Source organism: Trachemys scripta, chromosome 1 (genome assembly GCF_013100865.1).
Source record: "Trachemys scripta elegans isolate TJP31775 chromosome 1, CAS_Tse_1.0, whole genome shotgun sequence".
In the NCBI taxonomy this organism is placed as follows: Eukaryota; Metazoa; Chordata; order Testudines; family Emydidae; genus Trachemys; species Trachemys scripta.
In genome coordinates, this window is record NC_048298.1 from 287,219,830 (window position 1) to 287,238,066 (window position 18,237).

Below are 18,237 nucleotides of genomic sequence, written 5' to 3' on the forward strand. Positions count from 1 at the left end.
AATGAGTGGAACAAAATGACTCCAATTATAGTTGTTTGCAGTGGTGTTGTAGCCATGTTGATTCCAGGATTAGGCTATGTCTACACTACAGACCTTACAGTGGCACAGCTGTACCACTGCAGCTGTGCCACTGCAAGGTCTCCCGAGTAGCCGCTCTCTGCCATCAGGAGACTGCTCTTTGGCCAGTATAATTAAGACACCCCTAACAGGCAGCGGTAGCTATGTTGGCAGAAGAGTGTCTCCCACTGATATAGTGCTGTCAACACGGGCGCTTTTGTTGGTCGGGGTGGTTTTTTTTTTTTTTTTTTCATACCCCTGACCGACAAAAGTTTGACTGATTGAAAGTGCTAGTGTAGACAAAGCCTCAGAGACAAGGTGGGTGAAGTAATATCTTTTACTGGACCAACTTCTTTTGGCAACAATCTTTCACGCTACGCAGTCACCTGAAGAAGATCTCTGTGTAGCTCAAAAGTTTGTATTTTTACCACCAACAGAAGCTGATCCAATAAAAGATCTGACCTCACCCAACTTGTCTCTTGAGTGAGAGTTGTCTGTTGAGGCATAGCATGGGGGAGGGGAGAAGCCAAATTCCACAGGAAATTAGACACTGGAGGACAGTTGTTCTTGTCTCATCACCTCCTAGGCAGAAGACATGCAAGTATAGAGGAGAATATAGACAAGGCCTTGCCTTTACTTCCAAAGTACTTTCCTACCAGTTTAATTACATCTGTTTAAAAATCAGTCTAGTTTAATTGGTGCAAATCCCTAATAGATGCACTTAAACTGGTTTAACATGTTTACACTGGCATAAATCAGCCACAAGAGGCATCACTGGTGTACCTATGTCAGCTGCCAGCCACTGACGACTGAATTGGGGTCACTCTCCTGGTAAATAAAGCCCAGATTTTAAAGGTATTTATGCACCTGGATCCCATTGATTTCAAAGGGAGTCAAGCACCTAAATACCCTTCAGAGTCTGACCCTAAGTCTTTGTACGCAAATCTTTAAAGACTAGTAATAAATGAATTTTTTTAATACTCCCTTCTTCTGCCATATGTAAGTAATTTAACAGGTATGTTAATAACCCCCCTTATGGGGAGAATAGAACGCCAGAGTGTTTTATGCTATGCTTAAAAATAAACGTTTGTAATTTCCCCTACCTGTTTCAGCCTATTTATATTATAGCATTCTTCACCTTTATCTTATATCATTATAGTGTATTGTAAAATCTTAGAAATGCAATATATAAACAGTAACATTCTGGTAAATTGCCAGTAATTAAGGAGGTGTGAAAGCAGTCAATTATGATTACTCTTGAATAGTTACTGTAGCCCACGAAAGCTTATGCTCTAATAAATTTGTTAGTATTTAAGGTGCCACAAGTACTCCTGTTCTTCTTGAATAGTTACTGTATCACAAAGGTGTCAGGGAGCTAAATCATAAATGAAAGAAGGTTCTTTGCTGGCAGCCTAATTCATTAAATATTCTTTCTGTACGTAACCACCCTTCCCCCCCCCCCCCCCCAATGTTCCTTTGGTATGTTCAGCTTTTGGGTCCTTGCGACCTGTCCATGACACAATGCCAGAGAATTTGCAGGGTCTTGATGTGAGGGCAGGCAGGGGGATGATGAACTAAGACTTGAAAAGAAAAAAACAGTTGCCCTCCGAATGGAGTCAGGTCTCTCTTTTCTCTTAGTTTGCAAGTCTCTGTGCTCACACAATGTTCTGAGTCAGTTATTGGCTTTGAGTACAAGGAGGAGGGCGTGAAGAGGTTACTCATCTCTTTCCTCAATGTGCGCAACTGCTTACTCAGGTTCACTTGGAACTGATGTCAGAAGTGGTATTTCCAAGTGTGCTGATGCAATAACGCTGCGTTAGAAGCTGCAACCCAATCTGTGCTGTCTGCTGTTCAATGGTTCTAATAGCATTATAGATGCTTGCCAGTCAATACTCAACTAATACTGGATATTAAAGTAATGATTTAAAAAAAATCACCCTTTATAACACCAGTTGAAATTAGGCTCAACTTCTCTTGGCTCAATGGAGATCTATGAACCTGATAATTTGTTAGTTGCTAGATGAAGAGCTCCTACCAATTTACACCACAGCTCTTGGCAGCCTATACGCTAATCTTCAAAGAACTACCCTTGTATTGCTGTTACCCATATTTTTTCACTTCCCATGTTTGTGATCATTACTCTTCAAGAACCATCTTAATGTAGGGCCTCAACCAGCAAATACTTACTACAGGAGTAACTTTACTCATGTAATCCTAGTGAGATTCCTAACATGGCTGCTTTTGTAGTGTAGACAAGGCCAAAGAGATTGAAGTCTTGAATTAAACCTTGCCTTGGTCAGAGCACCTGAACGGGAACACTGGGAAAGTTGCAATGATCAGAGGCTCAGACTACTCGTGAGTAAAATTATTCACATGCTTAAGGATTAGCAGGATTGGGCCATTAGCTTGAATGGTACATGGCACAGGCTGGCTTCTATATGTAAGGCATTAGTCACGTTTATAGTTCTTCATCAACAATAACTTGGTGCTCCTCACTGTTCATATGGGGTAGGTGTTGCAAAGCTCTTTAGCATCCACCTCACACTCTGCCCAGTAAAGTCAATGGTACTTCAACAGGAGTAGTCAGGCCAATGCTGAGCGTTTTTGACAAATCCCACACAGGATTTTTTGGGCTTCGATCACTTTCTTCTGAGCGTTTCTTGTGTCCCTTAAGCTTTTTGGTTTTTACTCACAGAACACTCTAAATAGAGGTATCTGACTCTGCTATCAGTGATGGGAGCTACAGAAGCATCAGGATAGCTGCCAGTCAGTGGGATTGTCAAGGTGAAAATTAAATAATTTAGGACTAATTTAGCAAGATTTTTTACCCAGACCCGCAGAGATTTTCTTCTTCTTCTTCTCTTGAGACATTTACATCATAGGTAGAACAAAGGGCTTAAATGCACATATCCTATTGTAAGGTATGCTGATTTATTTGGTGGCTAGTGTAGGATTAAGAACCCTAGTTTGTAGATTCCAGGCACATCTCACAGGACCTCTTAAAATCTGTAATGTAGACATAGCCTCAGTCTATTGGCAGGAGCGTTTTTTCCCATTAGCATAGGAACACTCCCTCCCCAAACAATCTTAACTATGGCAACAGAAGTCCTCTCCCCCTGACATAGCTCCCAGCGTAGATGCAGTTATGTTAATGAGGGGTGTGGTTGTTTCACACTCCCTGACTGAGGCAGCTGCAGCTATGCTGATATAATTTTTCAGTATAGACCAGGCCCCAGGACAGTTAAGACTAATCAACCGAAGTCCAGTGCACATTCAAGTGTGTTAAAGCAGGGTGTGGATGCTCTCATTCAGGAGTCAAGTACCCTCAGAGCATTGTTGCAGAGAACTATCACAAGATGGGATGTACCTCAGCCACTGCATTAAATGCCCTAGTAACAACTATGCACATGAAACCAGACACTCACTATGCTTTCAAGGGAATTCACCCAGAAAAAAATCAGACCCCCTTCCAAAAAAATCCTATCACCTGCGGGCAAACACTTTTCACAAAGCGACCACTTGATATCTGACCTACCAGACCTCAGTCTCAAAGGAAACCTATGCAACATGTTCAACTGATGGACCTGAGAGCTTAAATTCAGAACTTTGGTACACACTAAAAAACAGGGACTGAAGAGATATCTTGGATTTATGGCTTATTACAACAATCCCTAACCCACTAACAACAACCCCTCCTCCCCTGAATGACTGGACAGGTGTTAACAGGCCACTTAACTTTGATAAGCTCTGACAGTTTCCCAGACCTGAACAAGAGCTCAAAAGCTGGTCTCACTCTCCAACAGAAATTGGTCCAGTAAAAGATATTACCTCACCCACCTTCTGTCTCTACAGCTAAGCTCACTTCACTCCTGAATGAGACCATCCACACAAGGGTTTAATGTGCTTGAACATGCATTGACTTAATTTAGCTGATTTGCCCTAACTTTCCCAAGTGTTCCCATGTAGCCAAAACACTAAGGCAGTGGTCCCCAACCTTTTTTGTCTGGCATGCGCCAGACGACGAGCCACAGAGGACCGTGGCGGCAGACGAGCATCCGCCGAAATGCTGCTGACAAGTGGCAGTGTCAATAGGTGTCGCCGCCGAAATGCCACCGACAAGCAGCGTCATCCAGAGGCGGTCGCCGCTGAAAATCGTCGGCATTTTGGTGGCGACGCCTCTGGATGACGCTGCTTGTCGGCATTTCGGTGGATGCTCATCTGCCGGCTAGTATGCGGGCGCACTTAGACGCCCCGAGCACCACGTTGGGGACCCCTGCACTAAGGGATGGTGACAACGCAATGGAGTTCTGAAGGCTTATTGTGTTTGCTCAAAGTGATGAGCAGTAGTGGAAGAGGTGGAGCCTATAGCGTTACTAGGTCACCGAGATGCCGAATTACATTTTGTAAAGATGCTCAGTGGCAACATGGGAAAACAAAGGGTCACTATAGTGCAGCTGTCAAGTATCGGGGTAGCCATGTTAGTCTGTATCCACAAAAACAACAAGGAGTCCGGTGACACCATCTGAAGAAGTGGGTTTTTTTACCCACAAAAGCTTATGCCCAAAAAAATCTGTTAGTCTTTAAGATGACACTGGACTCCTTGTTTATATTGCAGCTGGCATGGTTTATATTTTTAAAAGGGTCTGCTATAGGAAGCCATAGATCAAAAAATAAATATAAAAGCAGAGCTAGAGTAGAACAGGCTCTGTGAAAGGTGACTCACCTCCCTGAACTTTATTAAAAAAAAAAAACCCTTTTCTTGCGTTTTCCTCACTTCCTTGGCACTTGCCCCACCCTAATCTTCCTGGGGCATCAGCTGGCCACAGTCTAAACTTCCAGGACTATTTTCTGTGTCCTAAAGAATCCAAACCCCTCAGCACAACCTTTATTTCTTCCTTTGCAGGTCCTTGTTAATGCTCTTGGCTAATGCAGCAGCCTTTGGCTTTAGCCAAGTACACAGATGGGATGGTCATTTCTATGTTCCAAGACTGATTGTCCTAGGCCTCCACCTTCCACTCCCGTAGTACCAGGGTCAGTACAGAAAAAAAAGGTTTGTAACTATTTAGAAGTACTAAACACCTAGATTTTTCTAGTTTCTATGGAGGAATAAAGTAACAAGACCCTAAAATTCATAGCACTGGGAATAGCTACAGTTACACACTTCAGTTTAGTTAGATGTTACAGAGTCCAGATAACAGGAACGAACTGAAACATATGTAACAACTGTTTTTTTCAAAGGGACAAAAGCAGACTAGCGAAAAGCAGAAAGCTGGCTAGATCATCGAGCTCAACAGGAAGTGATCAAGTATCAAGCAGAGTGCCCCAAAGGTCAGTCTTGGGGCCAGTTTTGTCCAATATCTTCATTACTGATCTGGAGGATGGCGTGGACTGCACTCAGCAAGTTTGCAGATGACACTAAACTGGGAGGCGTGGTAGATATGCTGGAGGGTAGGGATAGTATAGAGAGGGACCAAGACAAATTAGAGGATTGGGCCAAAAGAAATCTGATGAGGTTCAACAAGGACAAGTGCAGAGTCCCGCATTTAGGATGGAAGAATTCCATGCACTGCTAGAGACTAGGGACTGAATGGCTAGGCAGCAGTTCTGTAGAAAAGGACCTAGGCGTTACAGTGGATGAGAAGCTGGATATAAGTCAACAGTGTGCCCTTGTTGCCAAGAAAGCTAACAGCATTTTGGGCTGTATAAGTAGCATTGCCAACAGATCGAGGGACGTAATCATTCTCCTCTATTTGACGTTGGTGAGGCCTCATCTGGAGTACTGTGTCCAGGTTTGGGCTCCACACTACAACAAGGATGTGTAAAAATTGGAAAGAGTCCAGTGGAGGGCAACAAAAATGATTAGGGGGCAGGAGCACATGGCTTATAAGGAAAGGCTGAGGGAACTGGGATTATTTAGTCTGCAGAAGAATGGGGGGGGGGTTGATAGCTGCTTTCAACTACCTGAAAGATTCCAAAGAGGATGGATCTAGACTGTTCTCAGTGGTACCAAATGACAGAACAAGGAGTAATGGTCTCAAGATGCAGCGGCGGAGGTTTAAATTGGATATTAAGAAAAACTTTTTCACTAGGAGGGTGGTAAATCACTGGAATGGGTTACCTAGGAAGGTGGTGGAATCTCCTTCATTAGAGGTTTTTAAGGTCAGGATTGACAAAGCCCTGGCTAGGATGATTTAGTTGGGGCTTGGACTAGATGACCTCCTGAGGTCCCTTCCAACCCTATGAAACAAAGCCTGGATCTCTATAACCAGAAAGGAGCCATGTGGCCACAGCTCCCAAGAATCTAGTTCTTCTCTAGCACCTCTTGTTTTCTCTATAACTAAAAAGCTACAACATAATGGAACAACTATCCTACAGCAGTTTATTACAACCCAAATCTTGCTTTCTTTTACAAAACAGGATTGCATGGGATGAAGCTAGCAGGTGCTGTGGCATTTGGATCTTAGTACACTGAGTAATTGGCACTTGGATTTTAACTGACTGAAGCACTAAATGCTAAAGGAACTGCAAACCACTGAGCATAATTAGTAGGGCTGGGAGATGAGCGCAACAATACTATCAAGTGGTAGTTAGCATTGAGTTAAGACAAAGAGAGACAGCTGTGGTAGAAAGCAGTTAGGCTGCTTAGAGAAATGCAAACTATTCACTGAAAGGGAGAAAATAGAATTCTTAGTCTATGCACAACATGTATCAGATGGCACATGACTAGGATTCATCACAGAATTTGGTCTGGTGGTTGGGTCATTAGTTTCCCTGGCCCAGGAGGCACTGATAGAGTGCAATGTGAACACTGATCCATGCCCCTCCCCCCCCATAGCACTGAGAAATACCAGAAAGACATGATGCTGACACTACATGTGCAGCAGTTTCTCTTCCTATAGCCCTTTTTAAGAGTAATTTCCCCCCAAAATATCATGTTAATTATATATCATGATGTAAAGAGGATTAAGATAAAGGGAGGGGAAGGGACATAGATTCAGGGTCTACATGAATCAAAGACCTCTAATAAGTCAGTCCAAATTACTTTGAATTTTCTGGGCATTCACCTTCTGGGGCATGCCAGGGTTTACTTACTGCAAGTGATCAGCTGTATCAGTAAGCCAGGCATCAGCGCTTGGTGGGGATTGACATCACTTTTTTGCATTAATTTTTTAATAACCAAAGTTGGATGATGGAATCATTCCTAGGTCTATAACCAAGAATAAAACTTAAGTTGGGGAGGGTGTGGCTATGACTGCAGGGCTGATAATGCATTTTTTTAACTAACACAAACAAGTGCAAGAAAATAGAATTTCAGTTCAGCTGCCCAACCTCTTTTATTCAAACTTTTGATAAAGACTTACGAGAAAAACCCCTTCAATCAAGGGTCACGTTGTCTAATGAATCCTTCACCAAAGCATCACACTTGCTATCCCACATTTTAGAACAGGACCAAAAATGTGTTTGTAAGCAGAGGGGGTAGCTGTGTTAGTCTGTATTCACAAAAACAAGGAGTTCGGTGGCATCTTAAAGACTAACAGATTTATTTAGGCATAAGCTTTTGTGGGTAAAAAAAACCACTTCTTCAGATACAGCTGAAGCAGCAGGTTTTTTACCCACAAAAGCTCATGCCCAAATAAATCTTAGTTTTTAAGGTGCCACAGGACTCATTTTTGTAAGCAGAGTTTAGACTGAATGTACACTATGGTAATTGGCACTTTGTGATTTACTACCACTGTAATTATAGAAACCCACACTGTTATAAAGGTAATTTATAGCAGATGAGATTATTGTAGTTCAAGATGAGGACTAAACTATGAACTTTTATACCTATTTAACTGTATCCACATGAGGGAGCTGCTGTTTCACATAGTGGATACAACTGAAGCTGCAAAACTTTCAAGGACAGACAAGCCCTTAGGCTTTCATTATTCATCACTGAGGTCACTTAAATCTGACTACATGCTAAGTGGGGAAGAAGACAGCCAAAAGAATAAGATACATGGCTATAGACATTACATGAAGCATTAGGAAGTCCTTCTGTACAACCCACCCCAGGTGTACTAGGCCACAGTGCAGCTTCAAACTCCATCTTGGGTATGTAAACTAGAAAAATAATAGACCTCTGGGCTCAACCTATCACCCAGCCCAACACAACAATGCTCCAATGAGAACAGATTAAAGCCATCCCTCCAAAAGGGAAGGAGGCAAGAAGCCCATGACAGTGCATGGGGCTAGCATCTCATTCCTTCTCTCCCTGAAAGGGCTGCTACAGTGTCAAGGAGTAACATAACTTTCCAGTGTAGGGGAAGGGTGCAAATCTAAGGTAACAGCCTTCCCCCAAGAATAAAGCTGGTAATTGTAGGCTAGATAGTGCAGGGGGAGAGAAATGAGATGGGACTCTATGCTAGACTGGAAGTTGAACCCATAATGACAAGACTGCCACTTACTTTAGTCTGTAAGTGATTTACTTTTCTTGCTGACCATAAGTCCACGGTGGGGAAAAGATTAAATCTTATTTCCATCACTGTTTACTGTAACAGCTCTATTCTGATCTAACAGCAACCTGCCCTGAAACCCACCCTAAACTGGTCACAGGTAGCAGAAACCCTTTGAAGAGGCTATTGTGATTGGAAAGGTATACTCAATCCTTCCACCTATTGCCACGCTTGTTAATGTCAAGCTATTTTAGTTTAACAGTAATTACTCTAGGCTAGTTATATTCCTTTATTCAATCTGGACTGCCACAGGCTGACAGGCAGAAAGCGCAAGGAACGGTTTTACTCTTGCATCCTAGTGAGGACCAGAGAAGCAATGGTCACATGCTCCAGGTCTGTCAAGTAGATGCATTACTAACACCAAATTATAACCCCAGCCCTGCATTCTTTACCTAAGTAGCAAGGCGGTCTCTATTGCCTTTCTCCAACACTTATTTTCCTGTCACAACCTACTTCATATTTTCATTGGGAATAGTTAAGCTAGTTCAGGTATATCCAGTGTCCCACCTATCAAGCCAGTTGGAAGTCTACTTAATCCTATCACTGATCACTTACGCACTGCTGCTCACTGTGAGAATACTGCTCCATGGTTTGGTAGGAGCTGTAGACAGTCCATAAAGCAATACTGTAATTTTATATTAACTGCATTCCCACACCCTCCCCCGTACACATGCACTAGCTCAACATCCCCATTGTTACTGAGATCTTCTGCCCCTGCTTTAAGCTTGCTGTGCAATGTAAAGAAACCAAATATCCTTGCCTGATCAAGAAGCTCAGCCAATACTCCATATTAATAGCTTTAAATTCAGTTTTGTTTTATTGGTTTTTTGGTATCTCTTCCAGAGAGTTAATTACTTCAGTTTGTAGAACTGTAAGAGATGCAGAGGGTCCACTTCATCATGATGGCACTTCTTAGGACATTTCCCTTATTCACCTCAGACTGCTAGGCAGGCAGAAGTTAGGAGCCTGCGCTCGCATTCCAGTGTCTCAAGTAGTGACTTGCATGAAGTCTATCTGAAGACAGTCTTAAGTTGCAGTGTACTAGGATCAGGCTATATTACCAACAAGTATAAAGGTCCTTGGGCACAAGACTTGCAGCAAGCTTACTGTAGTAGTTCAGCTTAAGAAACACATTAGACCAACAGGCATTACCTAGAATGGGTTTAATGAGTTTTATTTTAGACAACCTACATGACAAGTTTTTTTTTTTTTTTAAAACAATGCCTCCACTCCAAATCAGGGTCAAAAATAAGTGAATAAAGCTCAAGATGGTATCAGTCCAGTTGGTCGACACTGCTGAGTCCTGGTGTTGTGTTGATGAGGAAAGAGCAGCAGCAAGTTATGACGACAAGTGATCCAAAATAGTTGCTCGGTTTTGTTACTGTAACAAGAATACAATGGTTATTTCAGGTTCAGCCAAGCAATGGTGTCTCTAAACTCTGCATGTGTTCCCCAATTCAGTCTGAGCTGCCACATGACCAGGCAGGCAGAAAGCACAAGGAAGTTCCTTTTGCATCACAGTGCAAACCCAGGAGCAGCAGGAGAATTGCTCAAGGTCTATCAGAGGATGCATAACATCTCTACAAGCTTTCAGAGCTACTGATGCTCTGAGCTTTCTAAAGATACCAAACAGAACAATGGCCACCTAGATTTCTTCCCTCCCCACCCCCCCACCTCCATTGCTGGCAGGGCAATGTGACTGGGTTCATCTTATGCCACCTCCTGAATACAAGTTCAGGTTCACAGGGGACAAGACTGATTAAGCTTTATAGAATATGGTACAAATCTGATAAAATCAAGAGGAGTTGTGTGACAGTTTCAAGGTAGAGCATTCTAAGAGAACAAACAATTTTCCTGCTACCCACCCCTGGAATCAATAGTATTAGACCTTCAGTGCACTGGTAGATTGAGAAAGTGATGCATAAAAAACATTTCTGCTCAGCCCAAGTGGGGAAGATATTCCCATTGTTCACTACTTTATTCTAAGTGTGAAAACTACATGTCCCTGAGAAATCAGAGCTGCAGTAGTCAAGCATAGTTAGTGCTGTATGAAATTTGTCTGATATCCTACAAGAGTAGGGAAAAGATTAGCTGGCCACCTTTAAAACACTTACATACCAGAAAATTTACAATAGACTTCAGTGCAAGTTTAATGCCTTGCATCTGGTTTTCCTGGATTAATATTGTTCACAGCTACTTTAACTGCAGTACTGGCCCCATCAAAGTAATCTAAAGGAAGGGGTTTGCTGTGGCTGATTATAATCAAATTAATTCCATCCTGGATACTTGATGACTAGAGAACAGAGTCAATATTTGCATCAGTTTCATCACTATGATCAACAGCAATTCTTTTAATGGGTTGTGGCCCAGTCCAGGACTCTTCAAAGAGCACTTCTAGAACCTGAAGGCATTTAACTTGCTTTTGTCAAGTTGTGTAATTCACTAAGTTTGAGGCCAATTGAATTTGAAGGGAAGGCGTGAGCCAAGATGGACAGTTAGAGTATAATGGGGGCTGCAGCAATCTAGAGTTTATGTACTGGAATGTAACCCAAGAAACCACATCACCTGCATTAGAGGTTTTATCTTGTCTTAATACTGCCCTAGTATACGGTTAGGCAAGAACCACCAGGATTACCAGAGAAAAGGATGGAATCTATATGGGGAACACCACGCCATGAAATATGCCACCACTGCTCTGATTTAGTCTCTGTAGTGGGACTACATCTTTGATAATAGATGCCTTCTAGTACTGTTTCAGTACAATTCACAGTTTAATGCCAGAAGGGACCATTAGATATAGATAGGAGGTCAGACTAGCGATCAATCAGAGGCTATTAAATTTCACCACCTACCCACCAGTATGGAGCCCAAAAATCAGTGCAGTCACCGACATTTTGACAGGTGATTCTAGTCCCAAAGCTACTCTGAATTAGTAACTTGCAACATTTATATTGCAACAGTGGACATTTTAGACACCAGGAAAGTTAGCCACATACTTAAATATGTTAATAATTTGACTCAAGAACTCAGTACTTACACACTTCTCAGTTTCTAAACCATCTTTAAAGAAAATCATATATGGAGTTACTCCATCCTCACGGAAGTCCAGGAGAGCCACCATGCCATCTGGATTCATGTTCTCACCTACAAAGAACTTGGAAAAAGAATTGGTGTTACTACAATCATGAATGTACTATGAGGTAAAGACTAACTATGAGTAACCAAAATACGCTATGGACAGTGTTTTTTTAAGAGAGGAAAAAAACTACACCATACAACCAACTCATCCAGATCTAGAAAGTTTTCTTGGGCAAGTGCCATCAACTTCTAATGAATCTAAGCCCATTTTGGAGGAGTTTTAGCTCTTTTAGGATTACAGCCTTCCAAATAAGTAAGCCAGTTTCAAGGCCTCCACTGTACGTTCAACAGCGGGGCAAAGCTGTGATATTTAGACTTTGGTCAACTGTACTATTTCTATTCAGAGCCTTGTAGGCAGTTTGAAAGTCAAGAGTCAGGTCAACTCCATTCTGTTACTGCTCAGGAAAGCCATGAACAAGCAGCACACTAGAGCCATTTATAGAGTATGACTAGACAGCCTGGAAAAAGGTAGATTGAAGGCACCCCCCAATCACCACAGTTATATCCTTTGTTTTATACTACAATAGTTAAAGCTATTTAAGCTTACCTGATAATTTTTGAAGTTCGCAAGGATGTGTTTGACTTGTTCTGCAGCCCCTGTCATGAAAGGCTTTACTCTGTCTGGCTTGTGTTCCTCCAGTCTGGCTTTGATTCTAAAAAGAAAAAAACAAGCTCTTAACTAGAATCTAACAAAGATGTTCAGCAGACTGGGGTCACTTCATGCCAACGGTGAAGAAGTTTGCCTGCTGTTGCTGAACCAGCATTCCTAATACCCCCAGCTCCCTGACTATTGACACCTGCAAGGCAAAATGCTCTGGCTGCTAAAAAAAGCTACTAACAGTACTTTCATGGATGTGTGGAGAGTAGGTAGAGTTCCATAGCAGCAAGAGCACTGTTCCAAGCAAAAAAAGTATGTAGATAGAAGGGGCCCAAGATGGGACTCCCAAGTTAGAGGGAGTACCTTTCACTTGGAGGAAAGAGTTATGAGTCTGGATGCTGGTCAGTTGGATAATTAGATCAGAATTCTATTTACATGCATAAGTTTAGGCAATGAAACATTTTCTGTTGTGTCAAATTAAACAGCTTCCTGGAAATCTAGATTACAGTTTATAACACACAAGCATTTACCTACAAATATTCTAGACTTACACTAGTTCTAGAATGCCTCTCATCTAAGGTGATGAGGCTAATAAATGTTAGTGCATCAAGCCTCGCTGTGTGGGGTAGAGGAAACATTCCTGTTTTATACATAAAAAGCCTGCAATACTCAATGGAACAGGAAAGCAAGGGTAAGACCTACACCTCATGAACAAGTCCTGTACCTTAGTTAAGACCATTCTCTGAAACAAGGATGGAGTATAGGGGAGCACGAGTCTCAAATGATGGCAAACTATTGGAACACTAACAATGAGGAATCCTTGGTGGCACCTTAGAGACTAAAATTTGTTTGGGCATAAGCCTTTGTGGGCTAAAATCCACTTCATCAAATACACTGAAGTTATTAAAGTGTCAAAATGACCACACCACACATCAGCATCTACCATGACTCACACTTGCTTTTGGGAAGAGGATACCCAAGGAGGTGAAATTTGTGAGGTACCACTCACAGGTGAGTTCAAGGGTAACACCAATTTTCACTTACGCTTTCATGTAGTCCTTGATATACTTCTTGTAGGACTCTTTTGTAAAGCTAGTTTCCTGAAGATGGTGATTCATTACTATATCAACACCAGTGATAACTGTGGGATCTGTTCCTTCTTCAATAGCTTCAGAGGAGGCATTGCCACCAATTAAAGCATCAGCAATCTGACCCTCAGTCCTGGTGACCATCTAGATTTAAAGAGAACACCAAAAGCTCATTAGAGAAGAGCTCCCCAGAATCAAATGACACTTACATTGTTTAGAAAAGCACCATCAACTCAGTCCTACTGCTGCTGTCAGTCAATTCAGGAACTGCTCATTTTAAAGCTGAAGTGGACTATAGAACTACCCCATTATTTAACAACAGCCTGAATTCTTCGACTGTCCTATCAGGTAAATAGGGCTAGGACTTCCATACAGATTAAAGATATCAGTCAGTACTAGTATACTATTTCTGTGCCAAGTCCTGATACGAATGATAAACCACCACCAAAAGCTATACAAACTATTCTCAGATATGTCAATCCTCTAGCTGGGATATTCTCAGACATGCCAGTCACCTCTGTGGTTTGCTTCCTTTTAGTCACTGGCAATAAATCAAGTTGGTACCTATTTCAGGAAAGGGCTAAAAACCATAGTTAACTGATCTGCTAGCAGGAGGGACCAAAATAAGGTGAGTTACCTTTAACTGTGCTGGTCTCCAAGTTAACCCCTCGCCCTTGTTACTCTAAGCGTGGATACCCTGGGGAGGGCCAACAGGGCTTGGCCAAAGCTGCCCCCACACCATAGCAGCTTCGCTCCCGACACTGCCTGTTGGCCCCGAGCAGACCGGAGCGAGCAGCTGAGGTTACCGGCCGGCGCCGATCAGTTACCAGACAGGCTTGCTGGTTACACCCGCGGAGAGGCTGGGCCTCTGGGGAGCAACAGGCCAGAAATGGGCCGGGGGCTCGGGCCACAGAGCCACCCGAGGGTGGGGGTAGTTCCCAGCTCCGCGGCCTGCGTCCCGGGGAAGCGCTCGGGGCCGGCGCGCGCCCTGGGCAGGGAGCAGCGTCCCCAGCAGCTGCCGGGACACGTGTCCCCCAGCCCCGGGCGGGCCCTGCCCCGGTGACTCACCTTCCCCTCCACTTCCAAGCAGAGCCCGTCGGCGACCTCCCGGATGCTGTAGATATCGGAGAACATCTCATCCTCTGCGGGGAGAGCGCGGCGTCAGCCCGGCCCGGCTGCCCCCCTCCAGCCCGGCACCCCCCACGCCTCCAGCCCAGCCCCGCACCCCCCCAACCCGGCCGCTCCTCCCCGCGGCCCAGGCACCGCCCCCGGCCGCTCCCAGCCGGGCCGCGGAACGCTCCCCCGCCGCAGAGCTCCGCATTCCCCGCCCGGCCTGCTCATGCGCGGGGCCCTGGCGGCCCGGCCGGTCCCGCAGCGCAGCGCCCCGCCGCCCGCTCGCCCCTCCCCGCCGCCCGGCGCTCACGGCTGATGCAGTCCCGGTAGATGATCATGGCGGCGGCGGCGCTGCTGGGCGGCGGCGGGGGGAAGGGGGGAGGCGGCGGCGCGGCTCGATCTGTGCGCGGCGAGCGACCCGAGAGCGGGAGGGAGCGAGGCGGAAAGGGCCGAGTCAGCGGCTTCCAGAGCTCATATAGCGGGCACGTCCCTGGCGCGTCACCAATCCCTGCGCTCTTCGCAGCGCCGAAAACAGTGACGTAGCACACACACCCTGCAGCGCGGCGCCACCTTGCGGCCAAATCGGAGCCGGCGGCGGCCTGGCGTTGGCTCCAGCGAGAAGGGGAAGCCCCGCGCCGCACTGCGACTGCGCGGCTCTCTGACCCAAGGAGTCTCCAGTAGCGTTGCTGCCAGTGGCAATGGGCAAAGCTGGCCCTGAGTTCAGTGGGCACGATCCAGCCCTGCCCCTCAGCGCTGCGCCCCGGGAAGGGGCTCGGTGTTGGCACTGACAGCAGTGTGAGCCCTCCTGGCTGCCGCCTGCCCTGCAGCCTGTGCTAGGCATCATCTCCGGGCTGGGGCTGGGGCTGCACACTGAGCACCAAAACTAGGGTTACCATATTTCAACAATCAAAAAAGAGGACGGGAGGAGCCCCGCCCTAGCCCCGCCCCCATCCTGCCCTAGCCCTGCCCCTTCCACTCCCTCCCACTTCCCGCCCCCTCAGAACCCCAAACCCTCTCCCCCACTCCTTGTCCCCTGACTGCCCCCTCCTGGGACCCCGCCCCTAACTGCCCCCCAGGACTCCACCCCCTACCTAAGCCTCCCTGCTCCTTGTCCCCTGACTGCCCCCTCCTGAGACCTTCCCCACATCCTAACTGGCCCCCTAGGACCCTACCCCCTACCTGTCCCCTGACTGCCCCAACCCTTATCTACACCCCCGTAGAAGTGGGTATTCACCCACGAAAGCTCATGCTCCAATACGTCTGTTAGTCTATAAGGTGCCACAGGACTCTTTGCTGCTTTTACAGATCCAGACTAATACGGCTACCCCTTTGAAAAATGATTATGGGTATGGAACAACTTCCACATTGGTGGTGGGTGAAACTTCCTCTTGGGGAGGCTAGCCCCCTTCCCCACCTCTTCCGGCCCAGGTCCCACCTCTTCCTGCCAAAGCCATGCCTCCGCTCGCTGTTCTCAGCCCCCCAGTGGCTCTTGCCAGGGCAGGGTGGGACTGGGAGCTCGGCCCCTCCCTCTCACAGCCAGAGTGGGGGAGCCTCAGAGCTCGGTTGGGGCCATGGGAGGAGGGAGCTGAGAGCTCAGCCCCGGCCCAAATCAAGTTCTCAGCCTTGGCCAGGATTGTGGTGGAGCTCTCGGCCCTGGCTGGAGCTCTGAGCCTGAAGCCCCTCCCCTATTCTGCCCTTTCCCCTGCAGCCCCACCCCTGTTCCGCCCCCACTCCACCACTTCCCCCTGAGATCCCACTGCCTGCTGTGACTCTGAGATCGGAAAAGCTCTGTGCTCCCGGGCCCGTGGTGGGAGGAGATTTTTTTGGTGCCCCCAAATACCTCTCCCTCCCCCCCCGGCAATGGGGGGTTTGGGGAGGCTTAGCCTCCTGCAGCCTCCATTATGCTCCATCCATGAGCTTCCATATGAAGAGATTAAAAAGACTGAGACTGTTCAGCTTGGAAAAGAGATGACCACTTTCTCCACACCATTCATGATTGTTTAGATCTCTATCATATCCCCTTTAGTTGTCTTTTTTTCTAAGCTGAACAGACTTTTTAATCTTTCCTCTTACGGCAGCTGTTCCATATTCCTAATCATTTTTGTTGCCTTTCTCTGTACTTTTGGACTAATGCTTAATGGACTAATGGTTGAGGAATCACATTTCATTCTGTGTAAATGTTGTTTTAATGTATGATTTCCTAGCTTGTCCATGTTTGCTTTGTGAGGAAACACACTTGAGCTTGCTTAACACTAAGCATGGTCTACTGCTATATGACATCTTACTATTTCTGAACTTAACAACTGCATTAGCTGATGTAATGCTAAACATGGCTTGTGTTGGTCAGTATTGACAGCAAAACCTTGTTCAGCATTGTGTCAGCTAATCTGTTAAGACACTAAAACAAATCCTCGTTGTTTTTGTGGATACAGACTATCACGGCTACCCCTCTGATACCTGTTAAGACACTGTAAATTTTTACTGTATAGACAAGGTCTACGTTAACGAAGTTGTGTGTGGGAATTACACAGTTAACTTGAAATGAAACAAATTAAAATTAGAGACAAACACAGAAACATCTTTACAGAATCCTATATTTGCTCTGCAAACAGAGGCAAAAATCTTTGTAAACTTCACTAATACTTTCCACAAATTTCTTGTGACCTTTGTTTGTATTTTTTGTTTGGTTATTATCAGCAATAACCGACACATTAATCAATTAATGTAAGCACTGAGGTGTAAAGCAGAAAACAAGACGCTTATTTTTAACATACCAGTACAGAGTATGCCAAAATAAAGTCAAACTATTTGAGCTGGCTTCAGTCTCTGGTCAGGAGAGGCATTTTGGAATCAGGTTTTAGAATTGGCACAAAATTGATCTGTCATGTGCTACATGGGGAAAAGTTCAAGTTTTAAACGTGATTTTGAAATGCAAGGGAACAGCAGAACTTAGATTTACTCCTAAGAGATGAGAATTATTGTATAATGTTTCATTTTATACCTGTCCCACAGAGCTGTTGACTGTCCCTTGAGTCCTGAACCTTTCAACATTAATGTTCTGAAGCACTTTTTCAAGTCTTAGGGCTCTCTGTGTGAAACATTCAGCTATATCTGATAAAAAGAGTTTAGGAGACTGGAAGAATTATAGGGCCAATGGCAAAAATTTCAGTGTAAGCTTGAGAAGATTTTAAAATTGAGCCACAATTAGGCGTGCTGTACAAATTGGACACATAATTCAACATTGGTGCAACTCCATGAGTGGCAGTAGCAATGTAGACAGGTGTGTTTTACACTATGTCTTCTAACGTAATTTAGGCTTTGACTAGAGTGACTAGGATAAAAGGTGTGTTAGGTTGTGGTAGCTAATGTGTTCTAAAATTCTAGTGTAGACAAGGTAGTTTATACTTCCTTCAACCATCTTAGCATATGTTAGAGCCTAGAGGCAAGCCTACGCTTTAACTTGATCAGCTTAGTACATGTTACTGTCTACATTGCCTGTCATCTCCAGACTTTCAGAACATGTTTGTTAGAATGGTGATAGCTTATACCTTATAGAAAAACACCTTTAAATCCTACTCTATTTAAAACCTGAGAGTAGTGAATTGCAGGTTCCAATTTTGCCAGTGTAGATGCAATTGTAATAAATAAAATGGTGATGTTTGTTTCCCTCAAACAAAGAACAGAGGGGAAGGGGAAACAACTATTTAATGAAGCCAGTGTCTAAATTAACAGAGTCCAGAGTCTGATT

General features: G+C 44.8%; 1 protein-coding gene and 2 non-coding genes across 3 annotated transcripts; all 3 read right to left on the bottom strand.

Moving 5' to 3' along the window:
* Nucleotides 1-8,769: 8,769 nt before the first annotated feature.
* On the bottom strand, nucleotides 8,770-8,904 carry LOC117871453. The gene has a single exon (XR_004644249.1). It is a non-coding gene; the product is annotated as a small nucleolar RNA SNORA31 (small nucleolar RNA).
* Nucleotides 8,905-9,700: 796 nt separating this feature from the next.
* Nucleotides 9,701-14,961, bottom strand: TPT1 (tumor protein, translationally-controlled 1). The gene is made up of 6 exons (XM_034758455.1): nucleotides 14,800-14,961; nucleotides 14,445-14,518; nucleotides 13,333-13,520; nucleotides 12,238-12,343; nucleotides 11,590-11,706; nucleotides 9,701-9,933 (listed from the first exon to the last, which is right to left on the bottom strand). Exons 1-6 carry the CDS (start codon nucleotides 14,825-14,827, stop codon nucleotides 9,931-9,933), a joined length of 516 nt encoding a protein of 171 aa, XP_034614346.1. The 5' UTR covers nucleotides 14,828-14,961; the 3' UTR covers nucleotides 9,701-9,930.
* Nucleotides 9,994-10,125, bottom strand: LOC117871452. The gene has a single exon (XR_004644248.1). It is a non-coding gene; the product is annotated as a small nucleolar RNA SNORA31 (small nucleolar RNA).
* Nucleotides 14,962-18,237: the final 3,276 nt, after the last annotated feature.

Coding starts and splice junctions, on each gene's coding strand:
- TPT1 (XM_034758455.1), bottom strand. CDS start 14,827: ATGATCATCTACCGGGACTGCATCAGCC. Junction 13,521..14,444: donor GCTTGGAAGTGGAGGGGAAG/GTGAGTCACCGG, acceptor CTTTAAATCTAG/ATGGTCACCAGGACTGAGGG. Junction 11,707..12,237: donor CGAACTTCAAAAATTATCAG/GTAAGCTTAAAT, acceptor TCTTTTTCCAAG/TTCTTTGTAGGTGAGAACAT.